This window comes from Lagopus muta, chromosome 15 (assembly GCF_023343835.1).
Source record: "Lagopus muta isolate bLagMut1 chromosome 15, bLagMut1 primary, whole genome shotgun sequence".
Taxonomy (NCBI): Eukaryota; Metazoa; Chordata; class Aves; order Galliformes; family Phasianidae; genus Lagopus; species Lagopus muta.
In genome coordinates this window covers 3,841,153-3,864,249 of record NC_064447.1, presented here as the reverse complement: position 1 = coordinate 3,864,249, position 23,097 = coordinate 3,841,153, and the positions used below count along the sequence as shown (strand labels likewise).

General features: G+C 38.3%; 1 protein-coding gene across 20 annotated transcripts in view; it reads right to left on the bottom strand.

Annotated features, from left to right (window-relative positions):
- RBFOX1 (RNA binding fox-1 homolog 1) overlaps nucleotides 1–23,097 on the bottom strand; it is a 745,900-nt gene that overhangs the window by 616,053 nt on the left and 106,750 nt on the right. For 17 of the 20 annotated variants that reach the window (XM_048962261.1, XM_048962257.1, XM_048962273.1 and 14 more), the window contains one exon: nucleotides 22,090–22,152. The exons of the other annotated variants lie outside the window; for them this stretch is intronic. In XM_048962261.1, coding sequence (XP_048818218.1) covers nucleotides 22,090–22,152 — 63 coding nt within the window. Of the gene's footprint in view, nucleotides 1–22,089; nucleotides 22,153–23,097 lie in introns of those variants that run through there. 20 annotated transcript variants of the gene reach the window in all.

Here is a 23,097-nt window from a genome sequence, read left to right as displayed (position 1 = left end):
TTTGTGTTTCCATCATGTGTTGGTTTGTCTTTTGTCTTTCTTGACTGACAGGCATTTCAGTCCAAATGACAAAACAACATGAACTACATTACCATTACACTAAAGCAGTTGCCTAACAGTCGGTTGGACAAGCTGTCCAGCTAGACTAGTTACAGACCTGTTATGTTTTACTGCCTTCACAAACGCAGCTTCTTTCCATGAAGAGGGAATGACCAATTCTTTATAGACCCACTTTCCAATTCTCTCTCTAGCATCACAAGATTTACGACTTAAAAGTCACCTGAATTTTTATGTCACTTACTCGTTATTCAAGTAATAAATGTGTCTATAAAACTGTTACAGAATCGAATTGACTATTAGAAAAATGAGTGTAAGTACGGTACAAAAGCAAGACTAAATGTCCATTTTAGGTGTATTTTTGCTGTCTTCTCCAGGGGTTTTTTAACCAAGGGAAAACATTGCATGGGAACACAAAGGTCAATCACAGACAGATTAATTACATCAGGATTTCCTGAGCACTTCATAGCAAAGTTTTCTTATATCCTATTTAGATAATCCCTAAATTACTTCAAGAAACATTTCTCAGAATATTTAGAGGTCAGCCAGAAATACAAGGAACAGGACACAAAAAAAACCTGCTTTCATTTGTTGCTTTCATTCTGCAATACCAGACAGCCACACTATTTGCACCACAATCTTCCAGTCTCCTTTCTGTAGTAGAGATGCTCACCAGCTAGTTTCCCAGCAGTTTGAAATGGAAATAGCATAGTACAAGACAACTGAAACACTGATAGCACTCACGGTATCATAACAGTCATTCTTGTACATTGGCAGCTGTTAGCATACAGAAAACCTGAAGAATACATTCCCTGTAGCAGCATTCCTTCCAACTGCCTGTCAGCTGACGTACTGTCAGAACCAGGACATTCCTTTTTCGTTAAGCATATTTCAGTTCTCATAAAGGCGTATGAAACACACATCTACATTTTTATATACACATGGAATACCTTTTATAGAGCACTGCAAAACACTTCAAAGGTATTCTTACAACATAACACCCAAGGCTAGCTGTAGGCACAACCAAGGCAGGGAGCTGTAAGGTAACGTGCTGTTGCAAGACACCCACAGATCTGCTGGATGCTGAGGTTTGTCTTAAAGCAAAGGCAGCAAGCAGGAGGAATGTGATATTGAGGCAGACATAAAACACAGGCCTACGCCAAGCCCCAGTCTGCTTCAGACTCACCAAGAAAGGGAGCTGTTGGAGAAGGTCCAGAGGTGGGCCACAAAGATGATCAGGGGCTGCAGCATCTCCTCTGCAAAGACAGGCTGAGGGAGCAGGGCTTGTTCAGCCTGGAGAAAAGAAGGCTGAGGGGTGAGACCTCATTGCAGCCTTCAGTACCTAAAGGGAACCTACAAACAGGAGGGGAATCAACTCTTGGAAAGGGTGGATAACAGCAGGACAAGGGGAAATAGTTTTAAGTTGCGGGAGGGGAGATTTAGGTTGGATGTCAGGTTGAAGTTCTCTACAGAGAAAGTAGTGAGGTGCTGGAACAGCTGCCCAGAGAGGTTGCAGATGCCCCGTCCATCCCTGGAGGTGTTCAAGGCCAGGTTGGATGGGGCCCTGGGCAGCCTGGGCTGGTATTGAATGTGGAGGTTGGTGGTCCTGCAGGTGGCAGGGGGTTGGAGCTTCATGATCCCTGGGGTCCCTTCCAACCCTGGCCATTCTGTGACAGATGTACAAGATACCTCAGCAATACTGAGCAGGCCCAGAGCAGTAAGGAACAGAACAACTCAAGACATCACCCAGCAGCCCACACTCCCTACATTTCCTTCCAGTATAACATGTCTTCTTTTCACTCCATTCCCCTACACTGCTGAAGCAGCTTGGAAAACACCCCCCCCCCCCCCCCCTTATCTTACACACATGGTTGCCCACGGTGACCTCTTGTTGTGCTGAGTGCTACGGAATAATTTCGTGTTATGTCCCAAAGTGCATCTTTTCTCAGTTGTACATCTGTTATCATCCGATTTAACTGAATGACAGTTTGTTAGCATCCTATGCTAAAAAAAAAAAAAACAAACAACTTCCTAAATTGAGTTCATAACAAAGTAAATCTTCAGAACTGCTTCCTATCCTGTTTTTTTTTTCCCCCCATTTTCCAGAGGTTTCCTTGCTCTTTGGGCAGCTGTTGCACACACAGCAGTGCTCTCCTTGAACTCTTCAAAATAAACTCCAAGTATATGTTGCAAGATTTTTTTTTTCCTACAAGAATATTTAAATGTTTATTTTAATGGGATTGAGATTCTTTAATGACACCACAATTCTCAGTTGTAATTTCAATATGAAGAGGAGAGCTTGGATTTCTCTTTTTATTTTTATTTTCATTTTTTAAGTCTCACAGGACATAGTAAATTTAGAAGGCAGCTACGAGTTCCTAATGAACATTAACTTAAAAGTAAAGCCCACAGAAATTTCATCTCTCCTCAGTGAGCTTGGCAAAGATTTCCTCAATTATCTATTTTCTCAATTAGCTAAAATATTTTTCTTCTTCGTGTTAATACCATTTCCAAAAGCAAATGACTTTACATATGGGTATACCTTTGCCTGAATACACAACTATAAAAGTTAACTTTTATTATTTAAAAAAATTGTTCTCTTGCCATGCAAATTGTCTGTGGTCTTCTGTTTGTTCTTGTCTATGCCAGATATTTTCCTTAGCTATGCAAAAAGTATTTAGTAACACGGGGGGTTTGGGCTATGCTGAAGTTTACAGTGCAGCATAACGGACTGGAGAAAGTTTGCCTCTTAACCTGTACTTCATACGCTTTGTGTGCAGAACAACAAAATCCAGTTATCACACTGTCCTGATGCCATCCCACCTTGAGGAAGAACAGCTGTGATTGCCCACAGCCTCCACTCCCCATCACACCACCCTGTTGGTGGCATCCTTCACCTGGCACTTCATTGTCAGTGGGATTGGTAATTGACAGCTTTTCTCAATCAACTTGCCTGTCATTTCCCTATGAGGATTGCAAGGAAAAGAAAAATACCTCGTAAACAAAGCCAAAGAGAAAGATGGCAATGTTAGATGTGTTAGCTCACAGCACAAAAGGTCAGGAAATATCCACTACTCATCTTCCTGTCTACTAGAGGGGATGATCCAAACCACTTACCTGGCATACTACTATAAAGCAAAAGAATTGCTGTACTGCTCACTTACTGTGCATATTCTACTGAAGTTCACATACACATTGAACCACAGAGCAGGAAAACATCTGTAGGGCATAGAGGCTAAGATCAGCTTTAAAAAAAAAATACTAATTCAGCTACTCATCAGTTCAGGAGTTCCACCCCACAAGAAGCATTCAACTACAAGCTCGAATCAAGGCTTCTCCACAATGGATCAGGGCACAGGACTGAACTGTCGCACACCAACTGTCATGAAATAATAACACACATTTATTTATTTGTTTTTAACGAAGGAACCAGTAGTCCTCTGGCCTAAAGAAAAACCCTTTATGGACACCTTCAACCCAAAAAGTTTGTTCTTGGTCCATGGAGACAAAGAATTTTCTTTCCTTCTTTTTTTCCCCACTCTCTCTTTCCCAGTTCTTGTAACATCCCCTCCTTTTGAGAGCACAGCATTAGTATTCACCAAATGTATCTTTGAAAAGGTTTAATCTCCTAGCAATTACTGATATGAGAGTTTCATTATATGTACGGTATGATAAATATTGAAGAGGTTTCCCAGCTGTTTTGATCAGCTTTAATCTAGGCAGGCACAATAGCAGTGGAGATGCCCTAGCACTGCAGCCAGTGTGAGCCCTGAGGGACAGGAGCCAGCACTGGTTGGGAGCTGTAAGCAGACATCCCTGCAACCGCTGGAGCTTCTGAACAGAGCAGTGCTGTGTTAGTCCAGCCCACATCCCAGTTACTTTTAAGTAATAAGACCCCACTCTAAAATAGAAGCCCTGCTCACATATTGGAAAAAACTACAGCACAGAGAACCTACATGGCTGGACAGTAAAGAGGCTGTATCTGCACCTGTGTGGTGAGTGACTTGGGCTGACCACAGGTACCACCAGTTTGCTCTCCCATCTTCCCCTCCTCAGCAGAAGGCGGAAAGAAAATGCAGTGAAAAAAACTATAGGCTGAGATTGATAGGGAGATTGCTCACCAGTTACTGCCACAGGCAAAACAGACTTGGTTTGGAGAAGATTAATTTAAAGTATTGCACATTAATAAGAGGGCAGAATAATGAGAACTAAAAACAAAATTAAAAACACCTGTCCTCCACTCCCCCCTTCTTCCTCCAGGCTCATCTTCAATCCTGATTATTTTTTTGACCTCACTTTCCTCAGTGGTGCAGGGGAACAGGGGTCTGTAACACTTAACCTCTCCCACTCCTTTCTCATGCTTTTTCCATGCTCCAGCCTGTACCCTGGGGTTCCTCCCCAAGGACACCATCCTTCACCAACTGACCCTACAGGCAGCAGTTCAAGAACTGCTCCAACACTGGTCCACTCCTCAGAGTGCAGTTCTGCAGGAATGGGCTGCTCCAGCATGGGTCCCACACAGCTACCCATCCAGGCAGCCCCCTGCATCCTTGTCCTCTCCATCAGCTGCAGTCCCTGAAAAGGGCCTGTCCCTGCCTAGGCTGCAGCTTCCTCCAAGCCAAACCCAACTGCTGGTGGGGGTGCTCCACTGGGGTCTCTCAGGGTCAATTAGGAACCTCTGCCTCTGGTGCCCTGCCCTCCTCATCCTCACACCTGGGAGTCTGCAGGGCTGTTTCTTTCAAGTTTTTCTCTTGTCTGTCTCTCATGTGTCACAGAGCACTTCTTATCCTTTCTTAAATAAGTCACCACTGAGACCACAAACAGCACCACTCTTTGTGATCCCTAGCTACAAAACCTTGCCACTTAATCTAATACAAGCCCAAGTTTTGCTGTGCCTGTAGAGGATACTACTGGATCTAAGGTACGTTCTCATTACTGTACCTTATGGGAGAAGGCCTCAACACCAAAGATAAGAACATCAAACAGAAGGCACAGGTCAAATATTTTACAAAAATACCGTGCTGCTTCTCAAAGGAAAACCTGATGCAAAACAGTTCTCATCTTGGAATACACCATGGCATTCACTGTCATTTTAAATTACACATTGCATAACATATTCAGCAAGTGTACTGAATTCGGAGGTGTTTAAGTCATGTTTTGTTCTGTCTCAAACTTTTAACACAAAGTTGCAATAGAAAAACGGGTCCTCTTTTAGCTGTTGTAAATGCTATGACAGCATATGAAAAATACTTTTCAACATTAACTGCTTTCCCAGAGCCTGGAAAAGTCAATTGTACTAGCACAGGCAACATGTTTCTAAGTTGCAGAGGGCACGTGTTCATTTTAGTAGCCAGGATCACTTGAATGTGTAAATCTGCACTTCGTCCCCACTTGCATGTCTATGAAAATGAAGAAGAGGAAAAATCCTCTGTGTTCTTTCAGCATCAACTTCATGAAGTCCTCTCTGTTTTTTCCTTTATAATCATTTCAAAAATAAGTCCAAATCCAGTACTGAGAGAAGAAATACATTATCACACAAATCACAGTTGTAAGATTAGATTAGTGCCTACATAGCTGAAAGCGCCTGCATACTAATGGAGAGTACTCTCTCAGGAACACCATTCTGAGCAAAATTAAGGAGAGTTTAGTAAAAACCTGGACAAAAATCCAAGATAAACAAAGAAAAAGAACTAAGTCAATTAAACCATGCTTGACAGAATCAGAATAGTAAAAATTCTTCCTCTGAAGGCAAAGATCAATTTCTACTCCAATCTATGAGCATGAGATGTGAACCAATAACTTTGTTGAGAAACAAGGACTTTTTGTCACGCCCAGATTTATCTATCAGTCCAAAGTAGGGGGTTACACGCTGAAGGCTACTTTTTAACTTGTTTTTAATCTTTCTGCTCCAGGAAGCATTAAAACAGCCTCAAGAAGTCAGCTCTAACAATATTGAGCTCATTCTCTCCCTTTTTCTTCATTTCCTTCTTCAGGCTTTGATAATTTTCAGAAGTTGCACTAAAAGCAGCCATTTGCAGCGAGAACGAGAATGTACCAGAAACAACTTTTTACTATGAAGCTTTTCTGAGGCACCAGATGTCCATCTTGTTACAAATTAGACTTCCTTGTTTCTGTGTTAACAGAAGGCGATCCATGAAACAGAGGTGTCCTTTTCTGAAGTTTAATAGGTACACTGGACCTAACGCTAACAATGGATTTTATAGTTAAATATCTTACAGCAGATGTTGGTAGCTGCAATGTACTGGCTTGTTGAGGCACACTGGTGGTTGGGAGTTTGTTGTTGGTTGTTTTGCTTTTAAAGCAGGAAACTAGCCAAGAAATTCCAACACAGAGAATCTCCACAGAAGAGACTAAGCACACTTACAACCACTGCTGGTGGCTTTCAGAATGCAAGAAAAGCTGCTTTGGTTTCTTTTCTTCTCCAGAATAATACTGCACTAAGTTTTATTACCCACAGACAACACCCTGAGAGTATTTAAGTGAATACTGCTTTCTAGTCCCCTTATTTTGCATAGCCTAGCAGCATAAGTCAACATCCCACTCTCACCAGCAGATGGTGATTTCACTGATAGTAGGGTGCCATTTTTGTATTAACAGCAGAAATGGAAGTCACAAAATTAAATAAAGTTAAGCATATCAAGGTGCACCTCTATGATACAGGCAAGATAAGACAAGTTAAGTTTGTAGAGAAACACTTAGTATTATTTACCTGCCTGTCAAACAGAATAATGAGCCAGGATGCCAGGCTGGAGGGAAACACACACCCTGTTCTCAAGGAAAGTTTTATGGCACCTACAGAAAACTTCTCATTTCATGGCTTTTTCTGTGCTCTCTAAACCACTGCTGTCACAGGCAAGCCATTGCAAATAGACTGCAGTCTTTAGAAAGTAAGCCTAAGTTGATGCCAGTTTTGACCACCCATGTCTGAGCCCCTGGCTGGCTACTGATTTCAAGGGTTTTTTGGGTAGTGGCATGTTTAAGAATCTTGCAATGTTGGAATGGGGAGAAGAGAGAGAATGCACCAGTGCTTTTCACTGATTTTCATAGCACTGTGCTGAGATGGAAACACCGTGGCTTCAGTAGAGGTACCCAGTGAGCAGGCTGCTCATCCAGTGCTGATTCTGTATCTGTATGTTGGTGTTAGTGATCCCACAGCTGTCAACTGCACAGGGCCAAGTTAAAGCAATCAAAAAACTAACTTCACACCTCATTTTCACACTCCAATTAGCTGCCTGACATAATCAACCCTGAAAAGGGAATTATATTCATAAGTATTCCAGGATTCCATTTCCAGGAGTGTTATTTAAACTCCAGGAGAAAATTCTAAGGAACTGGACGTGCAGAATACACTGTGAGTAATGTTTTAATTGAAGCTGTAGCATTACTTTTCTGAGGAACCAACTGATGGCCCAGTGCTTTCATAGATACTCTTTTTTTCTCTTTTTAATCTGCAAGCATTCAGTTATTAGCAAGGATAACATTTGGATTTGAATCAAACACAGGTCATAGAAATTAACATACACATTCTGTTTTATTATACTGAATGTGTCAAAAATTATACTGCAATAAACAACATTGACAAATCATGTTTGTGCTGAAACAAACATGAGACAGTGGGAAAAATAACTGACCACCTTCCATCCTAAGGCAGCCCAGTTTATAAGTGGTTAACTTAAATACAGGCACTCACAATCAAACCATTAATGCATGTTTAAAATAAATAAATTAGTTATTTCTCACCTCAACCAGAGAATTTTTTTTTTATAGATAACGTATAGGATAGCACTGTAAGATCATAAGCCATCAAGCGTGGAAAAGAAAGAGTGAATAAGGCCAGCCCTGCATTTTGTGCACATCAACACAAATGAACAATATTGCCATTTGTTCCTTCAGCCTCAGTGCATTCAAGACCTCAGATCATGCAGAAAGTTCTGGTGTAAAGATACAGCAGAACAGCACCCATTCCTATAGCTCAGAGTGGAGACAGGAGCCTGATGAAATCAGCAATACAGAGACACAATCCGCTTTGGTACAGAAAACATCCACTGCCTAGAACCAAGGAGCCCCCACACTGCATGCTACTCACATTTCTCTTATTTATTTTTGTGCTGCGTGAGAATGGAAAAGAAATTATGAGGCAAAGCACTCTCTGTGTCTCTTACACATAAAAATACTAATAGCTCAACCCTCACCATGGTGCCTAGGCTCCTACAGTTTTATCATTAAAGATTTTGGTCAGACAACTGTGGTGGCAATTATCACATAAATTTACTGAGAGACAGGAAAACTAGAATGTAAGACAAAATCTCACCTCCAGCAACTTGAGTATAGGACTCTATTTTCCAGTAATGCTTTCAGACCCGACAGCAATGATGAACCAACTTTTTTTTCTCCAATAGTGCTTAGGCTATAGAAAGAAAGCCCGTTAGTCAGTGCCATTTACCCCCCAGTATTCAGCTTTTATCTGCTGACCTGTCACAATAAAACAATTCTGAAGATGTATTTCAAGATACAGGTGATTAGCACAGCAAGGAAAGCAGCAGAGTGAGAATTCTTTTTCAGATAAGTATTGCTTGCAAGCAGCGTAGGTAGATGGGAAAGCTAAGGAAAAATAATCGAGTTGGCTACAGTAGACTATAGCACTCAATGCTTTATTTCTGTTTTGTTGGTTTTTTATTTTTAATAAGGCTATTACATTTTAATAGAGTTCCAGTCCCACTCATTGTATTCATTGTCTTGCTTGTAGGATATTTTGAAGGCAATGAAATCAAAACTCATTCATAACAAAAGGATAAGAATAAACTTCATATTACACGTTACTGACCATTTCCAACATTTAATTACTTGGAACGCTCTAAGATCACACCAAGAAGAGCAGAACTACTGCTATAAATGAAGGGCTACGACTATCAGCTAATTTAATTAAGTCATCTGCCATCCTCAGTGAAGTAACACTCCACTCTTTTTGAATCTCTACTCTTCTTGAATCTCACATCCAGTCTGGAAGTGGCTCTGGGCAGTCTGGTCTGGTGGTTGGCATCCCTGCACATAGCAGGGGGTTGAAACGAGATCATCTTTGAGGTCCTTTTCAACCAAAGCCATTCTATGATTCTATGATACTCAAGTACTCAACAATTACATGCTAAGAGGCTTCTGATTTTAACAAGTTATTATAGGCTAATATCCAGTGTTCGTATATTTTCATTCTCGCATTGTTACATATTTCTCTTTTTTTTCCTCTTTTTTTTTTTTCATTTTTGAGAAAGAATACAAACTTCTTTTTGAAATCTGTGCATTGCAGATAGCAGCATGTATTAAGTTCAGTTCCATTTATATATTAAGCTTCATAGTATGGAATCACAGAAACCTTAGAGTTGGGAAGGGATCTTCAGATGTCACTAGTCCAACTCCCCTGCAATGAACAGGGACAGAACAGCTAAACGAAGCTGCCCAGGGCCTGATCCAGCCTCACTTTAAAGCCTACAGGGACAGGGCATCAACCACATCACTGGGCAACCTGTGCCAGTGCCTCACCACCCTCAGAGTAAAACACTTTTCCTTACACCCAACATAAACCTACCCTGTTTAAGCTTAAATCAATTTCCCATTGTCTCATCGTAACAAATCCTGCTAAAGAGTCTGACCCCTTCTTTCTTATAGCTCCTCCTTCCATATTGAAAGGCACCCTCACTATAAAAGACTTTTTCCTTATATCCAGTGTAAATCTACCCTCTTTAAACTTGAAGCCATTTCCTCCTGTTCTATCACCACAGGCCCCGCTTCGTAAGTTTTCATCAGAAACCTGAAACCTTTTCAACTAAAGCTTCTCATCCCCTTCCTTCATAGTAGCTTTCTATCGACCTAAAAATCTGACATGTAGCTAATATACACAAGAACATAATGGACCAAACAAATGCAAAGGACATCCCATGAGAAAAAATGTCCACAGTACTGGAACTTAAAGCTGGTACTAAATGCACACAAACACCCTCAATTCTTTTGCAATCATTCTTTCCCCCCCCCCCCCCCCCGCCCCCCCCCCCAAGGTTTGCAACAGGATCCCATTATAAACAAACACAACCCGTAAGATGCAGATATGTTGTAAGAGAAAGAAATTTAAAAGTGAAGAGCATGATTTTCTGTATCCTAAGCAGTATGTTCTGAATGCTGGAGGGGTAAGAGAGAACCATTTACCACACAGCCAAGATTGGTTACTCCAGTGCGTTCATAAATGTATGTTTTAATTAAAATGTCATTTTAAAAGGATGCCTTTTCCTAAGATCTTTAGAAAAGTGCTATTAAAAATGAGGAAAGAAACACATTATCTAAACATGTTGATTTTCAGAGCAGAAAACAGAGAGTTCCTTTACAGCAGCCTAAAAACCCAAGAATCCACTTTTTACCTTCTAATGTAGTCTGTTTCTTTTCCACTAACATCACCAATTTTCACTACATCTGTGATTCCTCCTGAACTCCTCCATCCCCAACTGGATTTGTTCATCCCATATTACTGAAAATAGCACTATTCTTTGAAATCCTCCCTTAGAAGTACTGGCAAGTAACTGCTTAATTCATGTCCACAGCAAACAGAGGTAGAGGTCTATCACAGAAAAAGTGAAGGATATGGGATTCATGGGTAGACACAAATTCTTACCCTCGGAACTCTTAAGAATAGCAGGTAGCAATCAGCTGAAGTTGGTGAAATTAATATGAGGACGTATCTAAGATGACATGAATTTTTCCAAGGTTGCTTTCTATTCCTTCACTCTCTTATCCCAACATCAATATGCCAATGGTTTGAATAGACTGGGGTGGGAGAAGTCATTGGGAAATATTTTTCTCTTTTACATGCAGTAATGAGGACTTGTGTATAATATGCATATGTTACAATGCTTTCTTCTACAGACTGCTGGAAAGATTATGTGTTATTAAAGAAAATTCTGAAATTAAAAAAATGGAACAATAAAAAAAAAGTCTGAACTTATATTTTACTGTTATTATGCCATTTGCTTACTGTTTTTGTAGATGCTTTTGCTGCAGGCTTTTTCCACAGCCCCTCTACATGAAGTTTGCCCACTACCCCCAAAAGAACCAGCCAAACCAAGACAAATCATAAATAGTTACAGCAAAAGAAACAGTAAAAAGCACTGGCAAAATTATTATTTTTGTCTGAGTAAATGCTCTCTCCTTTTAAGTCCTTCCCACTGAGTCAAGAAAAACATGGAGAACACCAATTGAGGAGAAAAAAAAAAAATAAATCAAACAGAGAAAGTGTAAATACCTTTGACAAGTATATAGTGGAGTTCAGTAGAAGTTTGAACACATATACAACCTCCCCACAGCTGAGGATCTTGTGGCTGCTCTCGTCATGGCTGATAGGTGAGATTCAGCCCTAGCACTAAGCCACACAGCTGGCACTCCTATGCAATACACTGTGAGCAGATTTGATTTCACTGCATCTGGAGGAATTCAGTGCTCTGTCTTCCCTGGAGCATCAAAGGAACCAACTACTCAGCCTTCTTGGAGCCCTTTAAAAACTAACCCTGCTTTAAGCTTTTTTTATTTTATTATTTTTTATTTTAGTCATTTTTTCAATGCATTCCATGACATTTCTCCCCCAGTCCCTCAAGGTGGGGGAATCCCAAGGACTCTCAGGTGATTTACTCTTTGTCTGCAGCAATCATTCCAGAAAGCACTCTTTTCTGGGGTCCACCTCATGTCTTTATATGGTATCTACCAATCCATACCTTCATGAAGTCAAAAAATGGTTTTCAACCATAAAAGAGGGGAGTTGCTTGAAAGGTGAAAATTGTTTGTAAAAAGCTCGTTGTGTATTTGATATCACAGCAGCCGAAAATCTGGAGCTGTATCTTAGAGCAGAGTTCTCACAAAAATTGATGTATTTTACCCTGGAGTACTTCTACCATTGGTCTGATATATTTGCTTATGCATTTTATAAAGCCTCTTAGTTCAATAAATGCTGCACGATCAAACAGTGCTTTCGAATTATGCAAAATTTTATTATACATATCATAAAGTCTATGAAACATTAATCAACTTTCAAAAGCTTTCAGAAGAACTCTGTCCAACGTTTTCTCTTTGGTGTACTTGCAGAATTATAAGTCTGTCATTTGTGAGTATAGAGGTTCAACTTTAAGAGATCAACTTCGTACAACTGGGAGAAAGGCAAACGCAGCTATGTGAACTGAACCACTGCTTAATTTCCCTTTTAAGCAAAAGCATAAGCAACATTAAAGCCATTAAAATGAGAAGATAAGTACAAGCCACCACATAATCTCAGTATCTATCACACTATAACATTATTAACACTAGATGCAAGAAAGCTCTGCAATCTTTAGCTTCAGTATCTATTACCAAGCATTTTAATTCTTCATAAGTAGCCATTACAACAGAAATTCACCTGAGCTTTTTATACATCCGCGGTCCAACTCCAGGCATTTATGGAGAGGAACACAGAGTTATGAGAAAGGAAAAGTCCCTGTTCCAAAGACACATAACCAAATGGACTGCTCAAGGCCCAGCCACATGGCAAATCACTGCTTCTCTGCAAGTCTCCTGGCTGTCCTGCAAAGCAGAGGAACTGATGGCTGGATGCAGCTGGATCATTTACTTTCATTAAAAGAAAACAAATGTTAACACTGTGTTTAGTTGCTCTCCAACTCGGTTTGCAAACATGTTCTTCTGCATAATCCTTATGTAGCAATTTTCACTGGAAAATATAGATTGGACTTTCTAAACAAACTTTAGAAAACACTACAGGAAAAAATAAAGTAAAAATAAGAGAACTACCAAAGCATGAGTAAAAAAATGTAGAAGCCTAAATATAACACAGTATGAACTGCAACGACCTGCAAGCACACAGAGGACTTCAAACTGATGTTTAACTTAAGAGTTATTCCATTAAGAAACCTTCACTTTAATAGTAGGAAACTACTTAATGCACAGGATTACCATAAGGAAACAATTTGGTTCTACTCCACGAAGATGCATCTGAAACATCTGCATAAATCATGCAAACTTAATTGGTAAAATACAGTCCTTCTGAAATATTTCAGCCTGGTGCAGAATGTATGCATTTATCTATTAACTGACCAAAGCGAAATGTTTATCACAGCCCAGGTAAATTTATTATAACCCAACTACATCTCTGGTTGCCAGGTATTTCAGAGCTCCAGCCTAGGTTTTTCCTTCTGATTCTCAAGCTCATAATTCCTGAGGGAAAAGCAGGACCATGGTAGAAGCTCCATCTCTTCGAGTTTTGTTTCTTTGCTTTGGTAAACCTTCAATGCAAGGAGTCCATTACTTAATGCAAGGATATGTATTATCTGTTATACAACGCAAGGCTATGTATTATTTAAATGACCTTTCATTTTACAATACTACAATAGGTATAAGGTGAAATTTCATAAAATCTTGCTGATATTGAAAGTCATATATAATGCATAATGAAATGGAAAATTCAGTTTACTGTAAACTGTGAAAACACAGATATTGACATCAAATTTAATTCTACCTAGAATTTTCTCTTGCAATACAAAGCCCGATTTCCCATTGGCAAGAGCTCTTTGCTGGTTTTTATATTGGTACCATTAACAACACCCATAACACCTGCATCTCCCATATTTTCAGGAATAACAGGATGAAAAATGATGCCTGAAGATAGTTTTCTGCATACATCTATGAGAGGATGCCTGCAGACTTGGTTTTCTCTGACAAACTCAATTACAGAATCATCTATATCAACCTAGATTGACAGAAACACGTTTCAAATATATTTTCTACATTATCACATTTTTCTATATTTATCTGAGTATTCTGACTACAAAAAGGAAATTATTTTAATTAAGGGATTAATCAATTGACATTCAAAATAGCTGTTATTCATCTACAGTTGACAAGTGTCTTTCAGGAAGTTAATTTAATTTCCTTCCCCCAACCCCCCCCCCCATCAGAAAATGTTATTTTACCTTATGGGAATCTATTTCTAGCCCCAGAATGCTCCACTCATATCAGCCAAATTACTGAGAGTTGGCTACTGCTAAGCTCCAGCCAGCCCAGCTGTAGATAATTTTAGCAGTCACAGATGCAGCAACAACCACTGGCAAACCTGAGATATCAAAGGCTCCAAGTTCACTTCAGACAGATGTTCTGACAAAGCAGCAGAGTTTTAAAAAACTTCACATAAACAAAACCACCATTATCTGCCCAGGGACAAATGAATGGTTTGCCCTAAAATATATTGGTAATGGAGATAAATGGTACCTCAGTATTTCATGCATTTTTCTTCCAATAATGGTTCAGATATTACTTTTCACTCCTCTGAGCCATTTCCTACCTCAAGTATTTGGATAGTTACTTACTAGCTTCAGTTTATTAACGCTTAAAATAGTCATTATATTTCATCAGTCTTAAGTATAACTTGCTAATGACAGGAAATTTACTTCTGTTGATCCAATAACACATCACAGATGATGATGACATTGCAAATTACGCTTATTTAGGAACCAAGAAGGTCTTTATAAAATCAAAGTTCATTAAGAAGCTGCATTCAAACGTACTAATAATGATGCCATTGTCTTGATTTTACTCGTGTTTTGCTCCTGAATCTGAATATAGGAAACAAAAGAATCATTAAAAACACACATTCAATTGATCTGAAGCATTTTCTGATGATAAATTTGAATGTTTTTGCCTAACTTAGTGATATAACTGAGCTCAGAAAACTATACTCCATTTGCAGGAATGCAAAGACAAAACCACAACAGTAGATTTTCTATCCAAGACAAGTGAACTACTAACAATAACAAAAAAAATCACTTCCTTCAAAAATATTATCGTATCAGGACCACCTAGTAAAATAGTTGTCTTTCAACATAATGAGGAGTTACTGATATCAAATATAGTTAATTTCTTAATGGTAATTAAGAAAAAAAAAAAAAAAATCAAGTTGTTTAGTACAAGACCTGAGTGAAATTGCATCCCACCCTATTGTAGACTGAGATGAGGTTTGCTTTACAATCAAGGCTCTGATTTTGTGTAAATACATATCTGACCAATTCTGATCCAAACTGCAGCTAGACTATTGCCTAGAAAAGCCAAGTAAAAATCTAAGGAACACAGCCAAATTTGCATGTGCAGAGCATAGTCCTGTGACTCAGAACACAGTCACACTGCCAGTAACTGGCTCCAGACACAGCACTGCGTTTGCAAGGCCTCAGGGCTGAGCCTCCTCAGGCTGCCCTGATCAGAGTTCTGAAAGCTTGCTTTTGCCTAATTTAGCTGTAAAAGCCACTATCCTCATCACAGGTGCCTCGGGACAACTCATTTCATGGCTGGTTGTTTGTGTGGTGTAGACCTTTATACATACAGGCTGTGGTGTTGCTTGCACAAGTCAGAGAATTGGCAGGGTGGCAACCTGTGGCCTGGGGTGAAGGGAGATGGTGACAGTGGAGATTAAAAGGATTTTAACAGCTCGGCCACGGACAGGTAAAGAAATGCAGACAATGAAATCACAGACAAAGCCTGCAAGCATAGGCATGATACTGAAACTATACAGCTAATTTAATCTTACCTGTATCCTTCATATTTATAGGCACTTCTTTCTCTGAACCACAACCTGGAAGATCCTCTGTTTCTAATAAATGGACTAAGAGTAATTTAAGCTTTGTAAATACAGAGGCAATCACTAATACCTCAGGTATACGGCTAGTTCGGTAAAAAGCCATTTTGGTTGTATCAGTCTGACAGATAAAACATTTTAAGGATAGGCCAACAGATTTTGAAATGTTTTAGATTCTCAGGAATTCACCTGACTGAAAAAGGAACCTCTACAAACTTGCTCATACAGGTGACCTCTCTGCTCTTCTTCCTCATCTGCACGGCTTGGCTCAGAGTACAGACCCGCAGTCCCACGGTGGTTCATATTTCCAATGCAAGTGCATGTAATTCCTGCACTCACACCCTAACCACTGCACCTGTGCTAACAGAATACGCTTAAGAGTGCCTCTCACACAACAGCCAGCGGCTTTGGATGCAAACAAGTGCTCTGCTACAGTCAGGCTTCAGCTCAACAAAAGAAATTTCTGTTATTTCATAGCAGAAGCACTTATATCTTGTTCTCCCTCTCAAGAGGGACTCAGGGCCACTGTAGAAAACAAATATTTTGTTGTAGAATATTTCATTTCCATATGCCAATCACACACACACACTGATAAAATGTACAGAAGATAATTTCTCAATTTGAGTTTTACTGTTAGTCTGCTATTTATGATACTAAGAGTATTAAAGCTGCTTTTTACACTGGATCAAAAGCAATATAGCAGACATTACTCGCAGATGAGATGTCCATACTACATTTTGTTTTTGTTGCCCTTTTGCAGATAGTCCTTTGGAATAAAATAAAATGATAGAGAACATCTCAGTGCCATAAACATAACATGAACACTTAATGATATTCGAATACTACCTTAATCCAGCATTTTGATTTCAGACACGTTTGCTGGAATAGCACAAAGAAAGGAAAAAAAAGTCTACAGACTCCAAATCCTTTCTGGTGTAAATATATAAAGAACTCACTAGAACTTTTAATCAATAACATCTCACAAATATTTCTTGGTTTAAAAGATAATACTGTGCTAATTACTTGTTGAACCTTAGCAGTTCATAATCAGAAGTACTAAGAACAAAACTAATTTCATAGTGAATTTCAAGGTTCAAATTAGATAGTTTCAAGCATATTTCATATAGAAGAAAATCCAAATTTAAAGACTGTAGCATTTAAGTTTAGAAAAAAAACAATCTTTTTGCAAGGCACTCACTGTCCATAATACAAATATTCTTATTTATATATGTGGTATCTGAAACACTGAGTGGCAAAGCTACGTAGTATAGCAATATATAGCAAGAAAAGTTTCTCTCATCATTGCTAGATCATTTCCTTGAGTCTGTGATCCTTGTCTTATGAGTCATATAATCATTACAGCAATATTCATATCAATAACAATTTCAGTCCATCACTTTTCTCACATTTCGCTCAGGTGTCACCTTTTCCAAGATAAAGAGCTTGAGCTAATGTCTCCCCTGGATAGAAACTATTCAATACCTCCAACCCTTCCTTTCCTTTCTCTGCACGACACCATTTTGGGATACAGGGTAACCAAGAGCTTCTTACAGCAAGTACATGTATGACCAACGCAACTCCTAGCAGACAGTGCTATATTTTCTGCACAGATGGCATTTCCTGAAAATTACTAAATATTCAATTTGGTTTTTTTTCTGACAGCTGTCAAGTATTGAAATACTGCTTCTGAGAACCCAATCTGATGTTTCCAGGAAAGGATTCGGAGCAATAACAGTCATTTACTCCCTCCTCAAGAACAAATTTCCATCCATTATGAAATTCCAGAAGTGGATTTCATGCTGTCACTTAATCCTATGGCACTTTCCCACTCAGTTTTAGTTTTGCCTGTCTTAAATAATCCTCTCATCATAAATTTTATCATTCTATCTCCATCTTTCCTTGATAGCTACATGTTGGACTAATAGTGACCAACCTGCTAACAACCTTGTGAAGAAAAACAAACCTTACTGCCTGTATGATAAGACTCAAGGAACCAAAGCATCTGGAAGCCATATGCCACGCTAAAGTTTTTTTTTGAGTTCCAAGGACCCAGAGTGACAAAGTAATTGATTCGTGCTTCAATATCCTAACCTGGCTTATACAAAAGACAGAAAACCACCTTCAATTATTTCGGCTCTGAAACTTTTATTACTTGTAGACTGTTCAGATCTCAAAATCAATACCACACAACAACTTGGTCTAGAGAAAAGCATAATTTGAGAAGAATTTCAGATCAATCTTTTTCACAGTTTTATTTTACCGTGTCATTTAGCAGTGCAAAATATCCCTCAAGATAAGGAAAAAAATATCCCACCACTTTCTCTTTCTTCCAGATGTGCTCATAATGTTTTTTCCATGGGGGTGTAGATGAAGCAAAGAGAACCATAGTGAAGAATGAGGAAAAGCAGCAGCTTTATGGTGTATTGGGTCTGAATGGAATAGAATTATTTTTTTTCCCTAATGTAGCCTATATGGTGCTGTGTTTCAGATTTGTGACTAAAACCATGCCAGCACCACCACCAGCCTTAGTGCTGCTGTCAGCCTGTTGCTGAGCAGTGCTTTTGTGTTGCTGTTTTTGTTTGCTTCTTTTTCCCCCCCTCCATTCTGCCTCCCCAGCAAGTAGGCTGTGGGTGTGCAGGACGATAGGGACACAGCCAGGACAGCTGATTTGAACTGATCAAAGCATGTTCCTATCACACGATGTTCTCTGCAATAAATGCTCAGAGAAGGGAGAAACCGGCCCGTTCTTGTCTGCGACATCTGTCTCCCTCTCAAGTAACTGTTATGTGTGATGAAGCAGTGATTAAGCATTATCTGCAAGATAGTATTTTCCATACTTTATGAAGGAAGATCAAGATTTAAATGAAACGAGCAGCACATCCACCTGCTAATTGGGAAGTAGACAGTTGATATTTTCATTTGTAGCTTGCACAAAGCAAAAAAACTTGCCCTTTGCAATATTTTGTTAGCATTTTGTTCATGTCTCTCAGGTAGAAATCCCTCAATCGTACTCAACTCACCAGATCCTTATGGTATGCAATGCTGGTTTGAAACACTGATTTGCTTTATTTTGCACTTTTAAAAGACATGTTTAATGAGGAAGAAAAACGGGAGAATCTATTTTCATTGCAATAATATCTATGAGTATTTACCCATTAATTATTTTAACATGATAACAAATGAAAGTGAAACACAGCTTTATAATGACAGAACAGCACTTGAAATGCCTTTCATTTTATGACTATAGGCTTTTGCAGGAAGACAACAGCCCCTAACACTGAAGGAAACATGAGATTTGGGATGGACAGAATACCTGCATGCATGTATCCATATCCATCAGGGTTTAAAATGTGGATCACAGTGGCAGATCTCCCAATGGATATGCCTATTAGTTTTACAAGGAGTACCACCTGCTTTTCATCCTACTACCTTAAAAAATTATAGCCAAGGAAAAGTGCCAGTAATAAAACTGGACCACTCTACTATAGTACACTTACCAACAGCAACTATGTACAATACAAAGACTAAAAAACCTGATTGAGACAGCAAGTCTACAGAAACTCTCCCAAAAGCTAAAAACATCTTGTACAGTGTGGATGACACAGCTTTCTACATTTTGTTCTGAAAGGTTTTCACAGAACTTAAGCTGAAATGCCTCAGACAGACAGCTTACTTGCCATATAACATAGCTTTAGGTAAGTGTAAATCAGACAATGCAAAAATGCAGAATAACTGCTGCTTAACTCTCCAGCCTTCTGAATTGGGATACCAGTTAATGATCTTCCATTTCACACGCATGGATATACATTTGACAACACAACAAAAATCAATCCTATTGCCCATCTTTCCCTTTATACAGGCTTGGACAGCCAGAGCACAGAGATCATAGCATGTGTTATTGTCTAATTCCACTCTCCACAGTATTCCTTTCATAACGGCGTCAACGTTTGACAGCAGAAGAGAAGAAACATTCTAGTTAAGGAACTGAACAAGAACTCTGCTGATCAAGGCTTTATATTCATTTCTACTAAAAATTCCTACCCAGTCATAATTTGTGCTTGGTTCCCCATTGTAAATTTGGAACAATTTGCTTTTGCCTCTCATGTTTATTTTCCAGAAATATCTGAGATTGCTTTACTGGTTTGCTCAATGCAATAGAATTTTGATCACCCTTTTCTTTGGTTGCATAGACACTATTACACAATTAATAGAAGTTCAAACACCAAATAAATCCACAGGCTACTAGAATCAAGGAATTACATTTCAAAATTAAAAAAAATAATAAATGTTAAAATTCGGAATTCTATAGTGGAACTATTAAGTTATCTAGACATATTTATCAAAATGAAAGCAATGCAATGAAGCTAAAACTAGAAACTATTCTTCAACTATATATTCTTCAACTATACTGAACATGCTGAAAAAAATTTACTGCTATTTTTGAACAGCTTCTTTCTTTGAAATTTGTTTCATTATTATAGCATTCCACAATCTTAACAAATCTGCATTGGATTCTTCTTGCTATTTTTGAATGTGCTAAATAAGAGGATGGGACAAACCATTCCATAATCAGTAATGTACTACATGTGTACACCATGTCATGGGTGACCAGGGCACAACGCCCAGCCATATGGTGCACTTAAGAGCCAACTCATCTACATCGCCCGTTACCAGGCAACGTGCTGGACTTCAGTCTCAGCCTAGTAAGAAAAAAATGACCTCTTAGCCCCAGAAGTTGATTGATATTCATTGTGCTGGTTAGGTTATGATCACAGGGGAAAATAATAAAATCAATTATGCACATGGAGATTTGGAGGCATTAGACCTTCCTAGATTCCAAATGAGTGTTTTCTTCTTCTTTCTTGTCATACACCTCAAATCACTGATTTATCTTCTTGAAAGAACTTTAATATCATTTCTTTTAAGCACATTCCTAGATAGTGAAGCAGTATATTCACAGTTAAATTTATGCCAGCTTCCTAAAAACATGCTGGTAATTATCCTGGGGACCACCTTCTCCCACAGGTTGGAAACCCTAACTTCAATCTTACATTCTTCATTACAATTTCTCTAACAAAAGCTGTCAAATGTGTCAAATTCTGCTCAGAATTATAAGGTTATTCTGTGATGGAAAGCAGTATTAATGAGAGGAAAAGCCAAAAGCAACAAGCTTGCTGAGCACCATAGAATTGATTTCAATCTGCCTTCAAGATGAACAAACCTTTTTCTTGGTTTTATCCTGTAAACCAGGCAATTTTCTTGAAACAACAAAATTTTGTTTCAAAGACATTTAGAGGTAGATTGCGTATGGTATAGGAGAGTAAGTATAAGACACTTTGTATTCCTAACAAGGACTGCACGCCAAATTCTTTCACTGACACAAAACTGTTGTGGCAGAATTCAAGTTCTAACACTAATGTCTTTGTGTGAGAAAAGTGAGCCTACTCTACCTCGTCAGCACACGTGCAACTTACTACACAAAGAACAGAGAAAAGGCTAATTTCAAATACATTTCTATTAGTTCTGTGTGGGGCTCACTGAATAACTGTAGGCACATGTCTAATTGCTATTGCTGTACCACAGGACAAGCCATGCCTATTACACGGTACAAAGATGGAGCACTGCATTTTTTTTTAAGCAGAGGATTGGTGAAAAATGTTTGCAAAGTACCAAATACACACATTAAGAATCATACACATTGTTTAGTTTTTCTGTTATCTTGCAACCGTTATTCAACTGAGTATAAAATTGTATCCTAATAAAAAGTGCTTAATCAATACTGTCTCCAAGCATGGGTTAAAATGCTTCACAAAAAAAAAAAAATCTGAGTATGAAACAGCAACGAAAAGTCTGGATAAGAAAACATCTGTTGGAATCTAATGTAAAATAGCTTTCAGGAAGGAAAAAAGTAAAAAATGAACTAACACAACCACCGCATCACAAGTTCTATAAATCTATGAGCTTGAACAACAAAGCATAAAGAATTATTCATGGCTGTTCTAAGGGGGAGACTGCTTGAACCAACTAATAAATATACAGAATTTCTTTCTGACAGAATCAGTCAAAAGTAAAATAAACACAGCAACACAACCCCGACCTGCAAAAGGGAAATAAGAGGAATGAACAGTTTATTTCAAACCTATGGACAGAAACAGGGAAGATGTTCTGTTGCAAGCCACAAACAAGTTGTTACTCATTGAAGAGTAAAAGACAATTGATCTTCTAAGAATGGCCTATGAGTCTTGAGATCCACCAAGACCAACATATTACCTTATACAGCTGTAAAACAAACATTTCAAACCACATCCCCAGGAAAAAATGAAATCAACAACAGCAAATAAATAAGTAAATAAATAAATCAGCGTACTTACAGAAAGAAGGCTCCGATCATGAAAACAATAGGCACCACTTGCATGGGGCTTCTGTGTAGTTTCCTAAGCAAAGGAAAATGAATTCTTACTGTGCAAGGTAGATTCATAGGAGATAATATTTTAGCTTTCCAAACACTGAAAGCCTGAGGCAAGCTTTACGATTAATAAATATATAATAAAAAATATAAGGAAAATATTGCACTGAGGAAGAATTTCACAAGAAAGAAATGTACCATACATTATAGGGACGTAATAACATTGTTACTTGAGAACAAAGAAAAACAGCAGAATTCAAACAATCATAAAAATGAATAAATATTTTATTACTTAAGTAATAGATAATTAAAAGACAGAGAAAACTAGCCAGACACTTTTCAATTTATTTGAAATCTACATTCTTAGTTTGCATTAGGAACTCACCTAATGCAATACAATGCTGTAGTTCAAAATTGTCCTCAGTCCAGGTTTCTGTTTCAATAGGAATACATAACTATGATTTGCTTGGGTGTTTTTCAGTTGTAAACTTCATACAGTTTTGCAAAAGAATAATTATCATAAAATATATAAACAGAAGGGAGCATCCAAAATATATTATACATGCGCAGAGCCTTGAATTAAAATAGGATAACATTCTATCCATACTATTCTTTTTGTTTAAATCGATGAGCAGCTGGTGACATCTAATATTTTACTGAATTATTCATTGAATTTCAGCAGTTACAGTAAGCTCAAGCATGTTTTTCATAACAAATTCACCCTAAATGCATTTTCATTTCCATGTGCACATGGTAGTATACATTCCCTCATACAAACAGATGATAGAAATACTGTACATATTTTGAGTCTACAAAGAAAAAATACAGCAAAAAGTCTCTGTATTATTAAAACAGATAAATTTTATCATGTTTTACCCACATAAATAATTCCAGACAGTAAACATAATGAATATTTTTCTAACAAAATGGTGTTATTCATTTATTTATAATAACATATATACACCTATAAATC